Source organism: Molossus molossus, unplaced genomic scaffold, assembly GCF_014108415.1.
Source record: "Molossus molossus isolate mMolMol1 unplaced genomic scaffold, mMolMol1.p scaffold_m16_p_21, whole genome shotgun sequence".
Classification (NCBI taxonomy): domain Eukaryota; kingdom Metazoa; phylum Chordata; class Mammalia; order Chiroptera; family Molossidae; genus Molossus; species Molossus molossus.
This window is the reverse complement of record NW_023425357.1, coordinates 11,370,527-11,382,827: the sequence shown is the minus strand read 5'-3', so window position 1 is coordinate 11,382,827 and position 12,301 is coordinate 11,370,527. Positions and strand designations below refer to the sequence as shown.

Genomic DNA, 12,301 nt, shown 5'->3' with positions numbered 1-12,301 from the left:
TAAATAAGTAAATAGCCCGGCTGGTGTGGCTCAGTGGTGGAGTGTTGACCCATGCACCAAGAGGTCCCTGGTGCGATTCCCACAGGCCCAGGTTGTGGGCCAAATCCCCAGTAGGGGGCATGCAGGAGGCGGCCAATTGATGTTCTCTCATCAATGTTTTCTCTCTCTCTCTCTCTCTCCCTCTCCCTTCCTGTCTCTAAAATCAATAAAGGGAAAACAAAGGTTAAAAAGTAATAAAAGATTTTTAAAATTAAAACATTCCAAGGACGTAGGGAGCCCCATTTTGCAGATGAGGAAACTGAAGCCAGAAAAATTTAACTGTAAAGTGGCATACCCGAGATTCCTCCTGAAGTTTGGGTGACTCCAAAGCCCTTGTTTTTGTTTGCAGTGTCCCTAAATTGATTAAATGTGAACTTATGTTTTAGTACAATAATTGTCAGAGAGGTGGCAAAGAGAACCAGGCATGAGGGAGAGATATGACAAATTAACCTTATGGAAAGAAATTTTGAAGCTTTTAGAACACATTGCTAATTTTTGCATAAGCATTGAGACACCTGGATTCAATTTATTGACATTTAATATACATCTAGTTAGTTACAGGGGAATATAGTGCTGTTGGGCTGGCAGCAGGCTCACAAGGCAGTTACAAGAGTCAATATACACAGGTGCATCTCTGCAAAAGCACAAACTCCCTAATCTAACAGTCCCCCAAATTGAACCCAAGACAGACTAGGGAGGGTCTTGGCACCTCATGGAAACATTGCCCCTTCCATAAGTTTGCTTCATTCACACTGCAGCTCCTTAAAATAGTATTCCAGCCGGGTGGTGTAGCTCACTGGTTGAACAGGAGGCAGCCAATCGATGTTCTCTCTCATTGATGTTTCCTTTTTTTTTTGTATTCAGATAGAGCAGGAGGGAGAGAGAGAGAAACATCGACTTGAAAGGAACACATCGAGTGGCTGCCACCCACACGACCCAACCAGGACCGGGGACAAACTGCAACTGAGGTACGTGCCCTTAGCAGGAACTGAACCCGGGTCTCTCTGGACTGCAGGCCAACGCTCTAACCCCTGAGCCAAACCAGCCAGGGCTCATCAATGTTTCTATCTCTCCCTCTCCCTTCTTCTCTCTAAAACTCAATAAAGAAAAAATAAATAAAAAGGATTCCAAATACAAAGTACCTATTCACACTTCTGTAGCAAAACCTTTACTGCAGGAAAAAGAAGGAACGTTTTATCCCCATGGAAAATTCTTCCCTGGTGTATCAGTGGTTTTCAATACTCAGCCCTGGAAGCACATCACAATACTTAAGAAGATGAGAGAGAGAGAGAGAGAGAGAGAGAGAGAGAGAGAGAGAGAGAGAGAGAGAGAATAGCCCCATACTGGAAATAACCAATGTCAATCATAAGGAGAATGGGTGAACAGGTTGCAGCACATCTATGCAATGCAATGCTAACAAGCTACTACTACACACTTGAATACACTTCAAAAGCATTATGTTGAGTGAAAGAAGCCAGCACTAGGATTTGTACAGTATAATTCCATTCATATAAAACTCTAGAGGAAGTAAAATTAATCTATATAGGTTGAAAGATTAGTCAGTGTCTAGGACTGGAGATGGAGATTGCCTGCAAAGGGGCATGAGGGAATGATGGAAATGTGGCTTCGTGTTTTAAACGTTTGCCAGAATACACTGAAATGTGCATTTAAAATGCGTGTCTTTTAGCCTGGCCAGGGTGGCTCAGTGATTGTGTTGTCCCATGGATTGAGAGGTCCTGGTTCGACTCAGCTGATCAGTGTTTCTCCCTCACATCACTGTTTCTATTTCTCTCCCTTCCTGTCTCTCTAAAAATAAAAATCAATTTAAAAAATTTAATAATAAAACAAAATGGGTGCCTTTTGCTCTGTGTAAATTGCAGATGAAGAAACTGACGTCAGAAAAATATACTTGATTTAAACTTTTTAAAAATTTATTTTAGAGAGCGAGGAAGACGGAGAGGGAGTGAGAGAGAGAGAAAGAGAGACAAGCATCTCTTGGTTGCCTTTATAAGTACCCCAACTGAGGATTGAACTCACAACCTGGGTATGTGCCCTGACTGGGAATCAAACCCACAACCCTTTGGTGCACAGAATAACAATCCACCCAACTGAGCCACACCAGCCAGGGCTGAAGTTGATTTTTAAAAATTAAAAAAAAAAAAAAAGATCTTCAGGATCCACCATCCGTATTACTTGAAAGTTCTCCAGGTGGTAATTATTTGCAGCCATGGATGTGAACCACAAGACTTTCTCTGTCCTCAAGGGGTGGGGATGAGATTAAGAGACACCTGTGCAACGCTCTGTCCCTTCCTGGAAGAGGAGAGTATCTGAAAGAGGGAGAACAGAGGCAGGTGGGGCCAGTTATCCAACCTTTTGCACCAGATCTGAAACTTCAAGTTTCAGATCTCACCATATTCTTCCACCTTCTCTCCCCTGCCCCTTTGCTCTTAGGGCTCCAGGGGCATCTCTGGCCTAGAAGGAAAAGGCTTAGGGTTTGGGAACTGGGCTAGACCAAGGCTCCTCCCCTCTTTCCACCCAGCCTCTCCAGGAGTATTAGGGAGTCTGCGTTCTCCAAGGCTCATGCTGAGGGCAGGTGCTGGGCACAAGCTTCCTGTAATAATTCCAAGAGTTTGGTCAGGAAGAGAGGCACAGGTCTCTGGGGATGTTCTTCACAGGGTGGACAAGGGTCCTGGGCTGTCACCCACAACCGGGACCCTAGAGTATTCAGCATGCGCTGTAGCCGGTACACAGCAATCCCCATAGGCGGGCCCTCCTCAAACCCAATCACAGACAGCTCCAGCTGGAAGCAGGCTAGAGTCTCAGCAGGACACACCTGTAGGGACAGAGTGACTTGGTGTCTCTGGGCAAGGGACTGATCCCAAATTCCCACCCCAAGTTTTCTGACGTGTGGCCTGGGACAAGCCCCTTTCACCTCTTTGGACATCAGTTTCCTCATCTGTTTAAAAGCAGGTCTGAATAATCTCTTTTGAGGGCTGACACTAGCCATACTGTATACCTGTGTAAGTTAGAAAAAGACACTCATTCTTTAAAACATTTCCAAGTGCTATTTTGTTAGAAAAGATACTGTACTGCCATCTACTGGGAATTGACAAATATGTCCAGGATGTGAATACTGTTCTTGTGTACATGGGATCCTTGTGCAGTGTACAACCTTCACATCCATACACCATGGCCTTGTCTACCTCATAGGATCAGTGTGAAGAGTACATAAGTTAATATACTTTAAGCATTCAGACTGGTATCCAGCACAGAGTAAGTACTATTTAAGTGTAGCTATAATCATCATCATCATCTGTTGTTCTGTGCCAGTCACCGTTCTAAGTTTCAGAGACAGCAGTGAACCAAATATATTTGTCAAGGCTGGGGGCTGGGTCAGGAACCGGACAGCCAGAATACCAGCCCCACTGCCTCCTGCCCCTAACGTCCATGTCTTCTGAGCCTAGCGGATTCTCCCTAAACTTCCAATTTCACTAAGAAGCTAATGAAATACTCACCGATAGATCATCTGGGGTGTAGAAAGTGCCATCATTTTTGTTTCCCTACACTTTTGAGGTAGGAGGGAGAATCAGATCTTGGAGGGGGGTGGAGTCTGACCTTCCAAACATACCCCCTCCTCACCCCCTCCCTGACCCTGTCTACTGGCTCTCCCCTCCCCCTCCTCACCAGCTTGTTCCTGATGGCAACCAGGAAGTAGAAAGGCTCCCAAGGACAGAGGGGTGGTCCTGGGCCCCCAGAAGGCCTTACCAGCAGGAGGATGATCCAGAGAGGCCATATAGCCACCCTGCCCACCCCCAGGCTTTCTCTGGACCCAGTGGCCCAGAGTCCTGGAAGCAAGAGAGACAGAGAGAGGGAGCAAGTTGGGTGAAGGGAACTGTCCCATTCCCTCCCTGTCCAGCTCTATTTAATCCACAGATCTTCAGGGAATGTTTTCCAAGAGGCAAGGGAAGATGATGACCCTAGAGTACGAAGGGCCGCCTAAGTCAGGGGGCTTATTGATACAACCTCCCCCACCCTGCCACCCCCAGGAAGATAGGAGACTTGGCAAGGGTGTGAGGATCAGCCTGGAGACCCTGGAGAGTTTGGAAACCTCCCCTGCCCCCCAAACAGGCCCATAAGGTAGTACAGAGTGTGGTATGAGAGTGTGTGCATCCGGTGGCCTGTCTCCTCATTGAGAAACACTGTGCTAGGCCTTATCAGTGTCTCCAGGTGCAAAATTGGGGGTCTTTGCTCTCCTTTCTACTTCTGCTTATCTCAAGTACAAATCTTGGAATCTCTGTGCATGCCTGTACCTGTCTCTCTCTTTCTCTGAGGGTTTGCCTCTCTGTCTCTGAATCTCTGTCGCTTGTTTTCTGGGTCCATCTCTGACTGAGAGGTATCTCTCTTCTTTTTCCTCCTCTTCTCCATTGGCCCCTTCTATGTCTTTCTCTTCCATGTGTGCCTCTCTCTTGTGCTGTTATTTGTCTGTGTGTGCCTCCATGTCAGGTTGTGGGTGCTCCCTTCCTCCTTCCCTCTTTTCCCTTTTCCTCTCTCACCCTTTTGGAGCTGGACTCAAGGCTGGAGGATCCTCCCTCTGGCCCAGACCTGCCCATCAACCTCTGCCCCCATCTCTGGCCTCCAGGCAAAAAGTGAATCACCACAACCCTTTGAACCTTGGACCCCAGGCGCAGTTCTGCCAGAGATACTGAGGCAACAGTGGGCTCCCTGCAGCCCTAAGAAAGGAGCCTCTTGACTGGAAAGGGAGCATGGGGTGGGGGTGGGGGTGGGGGACAAGGCAGAGTAACCTAATCCCGAGGTTGCTCAAATGGGATGGTGAGGGCACTGGAGATGGACAATTCTGTGGGGAGAGAATGAAGAGATGATTTAGGGCCCTGGCCGGTTTGGCTCAGCAGTTAGAGCGTCGGCCTGCGGTCCCGAGAGACCCGGGTTCGGTTCCCGCTAAGGGCATGTACCTCGGTTGCAGTTTGTCCCGGCCCTGGTTGGTCGTGCGGGTGGCAGCCACTCGATGTGTCCCTTTCACATCGATGTTTCTCTCTCTCTTCCTCTCTCCCCCTCCCACTCTACCTGAACAAAAAATAGAAAAATGTCCTCAGGTGAGGATAAAAAAAAAAAAAAAAGATGATTTAGGGAATGCAGTAGGATTCTAGGGTTGGGACCCTGAATAGGGAAATTCTGGAGGGAGGGTCTCTAAGGAGTGGAGGATTCCAGGAGAGGCCAATTCCAAGGAAGGAGTTGCTGAAGAAAGGAAGATCTGAAGGGAAAGAAATTCTTAGGAATCATAGATTTTGAAGGAGAGGGCTCTGAAAGGGAGGAAGATTTTGCGAAAGGAGATTCCAGGGGAAGAGGGAGATCCGGAAGGGGGTGGGGGGAGGTACTAGGGGTATTGGGTCCTGAGGAGAGAAAGATTCTGGGGGGAATGATTGGGGAGGAGAAGGCCCTTGAGTGGAGGAAGATTAAGGCAAAGGAAACTGGGGTGAGGGATTCCATGAGGCAGATATGGGAGTGGAGTTCTGAGAGGATTCTGGGAAGAGTAGACTCTAAAAGGAAGGAAATTCTGGCGAAAGGTAGATTCTAGAGGAGGGGACTCTAAGAGGAAAAGGACCCTGGGAGAGGACTCTGGAAGAAGGTGGGCTCCAGAGCATAGAACTCTGAATCTGCGCCCTGGCCAGTTTGGCTCAGCGATTAGAGTGTCTGCCTGTGGACCAAAGAGACCCCGGTTACTTTCCGCTAAGGGCATGGACCCCTGTTGCAGTTTGTCCTCAGCCCCAGTTGGGGTCGTGTGGGTGGCAACCACTGGATGTTTCTCTCCCTCTCTTCCTCCCTCTCTCCCTCCTGCTCTATCTGAAGAAAAAAAAAACAAAACACCTATGAATCTGGGAACCCTGTTTCACTTTTGTTGTTGTTAATCCTCACCAAAGGATATTTTTTCATTGATTTTTTAGATAGAGTGGAAGGGGTGGGGGGAGATAGACATAATGTGAGAGAGATACATGGACTGGCTGTCTCCCTGAGGACCCCGACTGGGGATCTAACCTGCAACCCAGTTAGGTGCCCTTGACCGGGAATGGAACCCGTGACCCTTAGAGCAAACCCGCCAGGGACTGTCTGACTTCTTGCTGTCAGTTCCGGAAGGAAGATTCTGGTGGAGGAGGCTTTGGGAAGGAGGGTCTCTACAGAGGAGGAAGTCTGCGGGTGAGGAAGGGTTAAGAAAAACCTCTTTAGAGGCCTAAGAATGATTTTAGCAGAAGGGGCGGAGGGAGATAATTAAAAAGCCGGCAGGGACCAATGAGCGCTTAAGATGTGAAGAACCGCAGGTACACCTCACCCTTCTTCGGCAGCCCTCTACACCGTTCAGGCCCCGCCCCTTCCACTCCAGGCCCCGCCCACCGCTCCTGGGATCCTGCCGCCAACCGAAGTCCCGCCCCCTGGTTACAACATAAGCCGTAAAACTCCTCGTCGCGACGCAGCGCTCAAAGCGCCTGCGCACACCCTGAAAAGCGGCCGCGGTGGCCTCGCCTTTTCCTTTTCCGGTGTCGGCCCCGCGAGGTGAAGATCTCTCTCGTACGCGCGCAGCCATGCCTTCCAAGGGTCCTCTGCAGTCCGTGCAGGTCTTCGGACGCAAGGTGAGCCGGGCGCTGGATAGGAGGGGTCGGGGAAGGCCGGGGTCTGGAAAGGTCGATGGGCAGGTTTCTGGGGCCGACATGGGAGCCGGAGTCCTGAGCTCACGTGGCCTCCGTCTCTTCCCCCTCGTTTTCCGCAGAAGACGGCCACAGCCGTGGCACACTGCAAACGAGGGAACGGCCTCATCAAGGTGAACGGGCGGCCCCTGGAGATGATCGAGCCGCGCACGCTGCAATACAAGGTGCTGGGACTGAAGACGGGCGTTTGGGTTGAGTGGAGGACTCTGGGACAGAGATGTTGAAATATGCAGGTTCCTGGAGTTTGTTGGTCTTGGAGGCTAAGGAATTTGGTTAGTTTCCAAATTCCTTTCTAAACATCCCATTACTTATCAATAAATAATGGAGGTTTAGAAACTGAGTTGGGGTGAGAAAAGTGTGGTATTTGGCGATGGTGGTGGGTTTAGGGGGTACAGAAGGTGTGACAAAAGCTTAAGGTGAGTGAAAATGTGGGTGTTTAGAGGGTGAGGGTGGGGGGAGGTAGAAGAGGGTAAAGGGAGGATAGTGATGGAAGGAGTCTTGGGGTGGTGAACACAATACAGTGTACAGATGACATACTATAGAATTGTACACTTGAGATGTATAGAATTTTATTAATCGTTGTTACCCAATAAATTCAAGTTAAAAAGTGTATGTTGAAGATTAATAGGGTGCTTTAAAAATTGGGATATTTGGATGCCTACTCAGTTGGGGACCGGATGATAGAGCATCCAGAGTTTTGGGGGCCTTTTTTCTTGCGATTAGTTAATGGGGGGGGTGTCAGTTTTCACTTCTCTGGATATTGTAGGTACTCAGTAAAATTTAGAAGAATAGGAAGGAAGTTTGGGATTATTGTCTTTGGCTGTGAAGGGGCTCTTCGTTCTGTTTGGGCCTCAGTTTCTTTGGCTCAGAATGGAGATTGGAGTGATTTTTGTTTCTGTTAGCCTGTGTTACTTGAGAGATAACTTCCTTGGGTTGGGTTTGTCATCTGTAAAATGGGGGTAATTTCTACCTTGAAGGGCTGTTGTGAGGATAAATTAGAATTTCCCATAAAGCTTATTACTTTTATCTTTTTTTTATTTTAATTAAAAAAATTTTTATTGACTTTACAGAGAGAGGAAGGGAGAAGGAGAGAGAGAAAGAGAAACATTGATGAGAGAGAACATTGATTGGCCACCTCCTGCATGCCCCCCACTGGGGATCAGGCCCACAACCTGGGCATGTGTCCTGACCGGAATCAAACTGTCAACCCCTTGGTTGGTCGACGCCCAGCCACTGAGCCACACCGACTGGGCAAGCTTATTACTTTTAAATGTCTACATTTCAGGGTTAGTTAGAATGTATTATGGTAAGGTCTGAGATCCTTGGTGTAGCAGACTCTTGGCTTACTCTTTTTTTTTTTTTTTTTTTTGGTATGTGCCCTTAGCCGGAACCGAGCCCGGGATTCTCTGGTCCGCAGGCCAATGCTCCAACTGCTAAGCCAAACCGGCCAGGGCTCTTGGCTTACTCTTATTGACCTTTTATTTGAAGGCTTTGTATGCGCAGTGTGTGAGTGCTGGGGATACAGCGGTATCCCAGATGGCTCCAGGCCTTGCCCTCACAGGGTCTTCCCCCTCGTAGTCTGTTGGGGGGAGCAGAATGGATCCAGTACCAGACACTACTCCAGAGTATTCGGGGCTGGGATGGGGAAGCCCAGGCAAAGCTTCTGGCATCTGGGTGGAAGGGTTAGGGCAGGCTGGGGATGGTTGATGGTTTGAGGGGAGACATGTGGGCCAAGACCTAAAGTAGGTAAAACAAATGTGTCTAGGCACAACTGGCAAGGCCGTGGCACAGGTTACAGACAGTGTGGTTTTAATTTCCCTGGAAATCTGTGAGGCTTAAAGGGAAGATGGAGAGCTCAGGTGAAGAGCCCAGAAAACGCACCTGACATAGCTGAGGAGTGCCTTTCACTAAGGCAGCTTTGGTGGCTGCAAAGGTTTTGTTGCTACTAAGCTAAGGGCCAGAAGTCTAAGAACCAGTCTCAGGGAATTTGAGGTGCAGAGAGGGACCCCAGGTTAGGTTGCCTTGAACAGTGTCATCTGTCTTTGAATCCTCCCTGCTCCTGGCTATGTAGAGAGCCTTGCAGTGATAGTTCAACCCTCTTCCACTTGTACTTTGAGGCCAGTGGTGGCAGAAGCTACTTGAAGAGAGAGTAGAAGATTGCTCAGTGAGGTGGCTCAGCTGCCCAGGTTGTGATCTAAAATCCTATTGTGCGCTCCCTATTCCTCCAGCTGTTGGAACCCGTTCTGCTTCTTGGGAAGGAGCGATTTGCTGGTGTGGACATCCGAGTCCGCGTGAAGGGTGGTGGTCATGTGGCCCAGATTTATGGTAAATAACTGTTCCAGGAACTAGGCACTTGGGTGGGAGGTGGCTCTGAGAGCAAGGTCCTACTGTTGAACCATCACGAAACTGATGTGCCCTTTATTGTGCGTTTTTCTCACAGCAATCCGTCAGTCCATCTCCAAAGCCCTGGTGGCCTACTACCAGAAATGTGAGTGAGTGGGTCCTTCGCATCAGGTGGGGGAGCAGGGAGGAGGCAAGGACCAGCTCTGGCATTTAGCTTCAGAGAGTAGGTGTGTGCTTGTGATTGTCTAAATCTTTACCTTACTTCTCATCCCTAGATGTGGATGAAGCTTCTAAGAAGGAGATCAAAGACATCCTTATCCAGTATGACCGGACTCTGCTGGTAGCTGACCCCCGTCGCTGTGAATCCAAAAAGTTTGGAGGTCCTGGTGCCCGTGCTCGCTACCAGAAATCCTACCGATAAGCCCATCTGTGTTCACCTTTATAATAAACAGTGGTCCTGGGATTTAAAGTTTTAAGGATCGTGCTATCTTTTTTTGGTGGGTCGTTGGCTAAAAGGAAATATAGGAAACGTCCCAACCCACTGCCACTAGGTTTTTTCTTTATTAATATTTTAGAGAGGAAGGGAGAGGGAGAGAAACACTGATGAGAGAGAACATCAGTCGGCTGCCTCCTGCATGTCCCCCACTGGGGATTGGCCCCACAACCTGGGCATGTGCCCTGACCAGGAATCGGACCAGTGACCTTTTGGTGCATGGGTCAACGCTCAACCATGAGCCACTCCAGCCGGGCGTCACTAGATTATAAGTCCTTCCATAAGCCACCACTGGGTTGGTATGGATGGGCGGGAAGGCAGGTGGGAGCAGACCTGACCCCTCTCCCTGCACCTTCTGTGGAGTCCAATGTAGGCATAGCCAAGATGGGAGTGGTTCTGGGCCATTGGTTGTGTGTAGCATGTCCTTGTGAGTTGGTCATCTTTTTTGACTCCTTTGCTGCTATTTAAATACTACCACTTTAGGCCCTAACCAGTTTTGCTCAGTGGTTAGAGCATCGGCCCATGAACCACAGAGTCCCGGGTTTGGTTCCTGCTAAGGCCATGTACCTCGGTTGTCGTTTGTCCCCGGCCCCGATTGGGGTCACGTGGGTGGCAACCAGTCGATGTGTCTCTCTCACATAGATGTTTCTCTTCCTCCCACCCTCCCTCCTGCTCAGTCTGAAGATAAATGCAAAACAAAAATAATGTCCTCGGGAGAGGATGAAAATAAAAGTAAATACCTCTTTAGGAAAGAGCAAGGACGATGTATGCTATCAATAACGTAATGCAAAGAAATGCAAAACTGCCTGGGTGGAGTTTGAAGTCTGCAACTATAAAGGCATGTCTGGATTGGGAAAGGACTTTTTTTGTTTTTGTTTTTTTAAGATTTTTAGATTTGTTTTTTATATTTAGAGAGGTGGAGAGAGAAACATTGCTTGGCTGCCTCCTGCACGCCCTCCCCACTGGGGATGGAGCCCACAACTGGGCATGTGCCTTGACCAAAAATTGAACTGGCAACCTTTTGGTGTATAGGACAACACCCAACCAACAGCCACACCGTCCAGGGCAGGAAAGGATTTTATTTTTTAATGTGAGGGAGGGAGAGAAACATCAACTGGGGCCAAGGATCAAACCTGTGACCCAGGTACATTCCCTTGACCGGGCATTGAACCTGTGACTCTTTGGTCCACACTGACACTCCAACCACTGAGCAAAACCGGCCAGTCTGAAAGGACTTCTCTTTTTTCAAAAAATATGTTTTTATTTGATTTTTTAGAGCGAGATAGAAACGTCAATGTGAGAGAGAGACATTGACTAGTTGCCTCTCTCACGACCCGGACCAGGACCGGAGATGAACCGCAACCAAGGAATCGAATCCGAGACTCTAGTCCCTGGGCCAATGCTCTAACCGCTGAGCCAAACCAGCGAGGGCAAAAGGACTTTTCTTAATGCCAACCTGTAGTGTAGATAGGATTGAGGTCTGGGGGCAAGGACCATGAACCCCACAGAGGGGGTAGGGGATTGTGTTCCCCTCAACTGGCTTTTTCTGTGATGTCAACACTACCTCCTGGGAAAGCTCCTCCCTACCCCCACATCCTTAAAGCAAGTCCTACTTATGCTCGTGTAGTAATTGTCCTTATAGGATTGAGAACATAGCTCTAAGAACTTAAATGTGCCTGCCCTGTAAAGAAAACCAACATAGTTGCTACCATTGGGCTAAAATATGTAATATTACATTTACAGTGTCAGGAAATTCTGTGGAATGGCACATGTATATGTACAGCTTGTACTGGTTCCAGGACCACCCAGAGATGTTCAAGTCTCTTAGACTCCATAACCAATGCAGAATTTCACGTTGGGGAGTTCGGTGTTTTTCCCCATTTTTACAAGAAGCCAGTGAGCTCTATTGCTCTGGGAAGGACATCTGCATCCATACCAGTCTTTGCAGCTAAGCTAGATGTCCCAGCCATCTGCCAAGTGAGGTCCTACTATTTCCCCCTGCCAGGAGTACGGGGGTCATCTTACCACACTAGAATGTTTTTTTTTGTTTTTTTGTTGGTACATGCTTCTGGCAGGAACTGAACCCAGGACACTCTGGCCCGCAGGCCAGTGCTCCAACCGCTGAGCCAAACCGGCCAGGGCTGTTTTTTTTTTTTTAATCCTCACCCAAGGACATTTTTTTTTCTATTTATCTTCATATAGAGTGGGAGGGAGGGGGAGAGAGAGAGAAACATCGACTGGTTGCCTCCAGCACAACCCGACCAGGGCCAGGGACAAACTACAACTGGAATAAAACTCGAGACTCATTGGTCCCCAGGCTGATGCTCTACTGAGCCAAAACATCCAGGGCCAAGGCCGGTCCTAGAATGTTAATTGGGGGAGAAAGTTACACAAATGTTTATAGCAGAAAGAACTTGAGATTTACTGTTAGTTGCTTTGTTAGTATCTGATACCCCTACCTTAGATACCTTCAATGAGGAGTTCCCTTACTAATGGAGATTTCCCTTACAAATGTAAATGTCTTTTACGGAGAGTAACTGCTACCTGGCTTTCAGAGCTGTCTGCTGTTTCTTAAAATTAACCAGCCTAAAATAATCTTTAAGCCAAAGAGACATATTTTGAAGTGATGGATTCCCCCCCTACATCTCCTAGGCTACAAAGCTGTACAGCACATGACTGAATAGGCAATTGTAGCAATGGTATTTGAGGA

General features: G+C 48.3%; 1 protein-coding gene across 1 annotated transcript; it reads left to right on the top strand.

Moving 5' to 3' along the window:
- The first annotated feature begins 6,554 nt into the window (after window positions 1–6,554).
- Window positions 6,555–9,574, top strand: RPS16 (ribosomal protein S16). The gene is made up of 5 exons (XM_036274831.1): window positions 6,555–6,680; window positions 6,818–6,919; window positions 8,984–9,080; window positions 9,196–9,243; window positions 9,374–9,574. Exons 1-5 carry the CDS (start codon window positions 6,633–6,635, stop codon window positions 9,517–9,519), a joined length of 441 nt encoding a protein of 146 aa, XP_036130724.1. The 5' UTR covers window positions 6,555–6,632; the 3' UTR covers window positions 9,520–9,574.
- Window positions 9,575–12,301: the final 2,727 nt, after the last annotated feature.

Excerpts from the sequence above, each read along its gene's own strand:
- RPS16 (XM_036274831.1), top strand. The coding sequence starts at position 6,633 with ATGCCTTCCAAGGGTCCTCTGCAGTCCGTGCAGGTCTTCGGACGCAAG. Across the intron at positions 9,081-9,195 it reads TCATGTGGCCCAGATTTATG|CAATCCGTCAGTCCATCTCC; the intron begins GTAAATAACTGT and ends TTTTTCTCACAG. Across the intron at positions 9,244-9,373 it reads GGTGGCCTACTACCAGAAAT|ATGTGGATGAAGCTTCTAAG; the intron begins GTGAGTGAGTGG and ends TCTCATCCCTAG.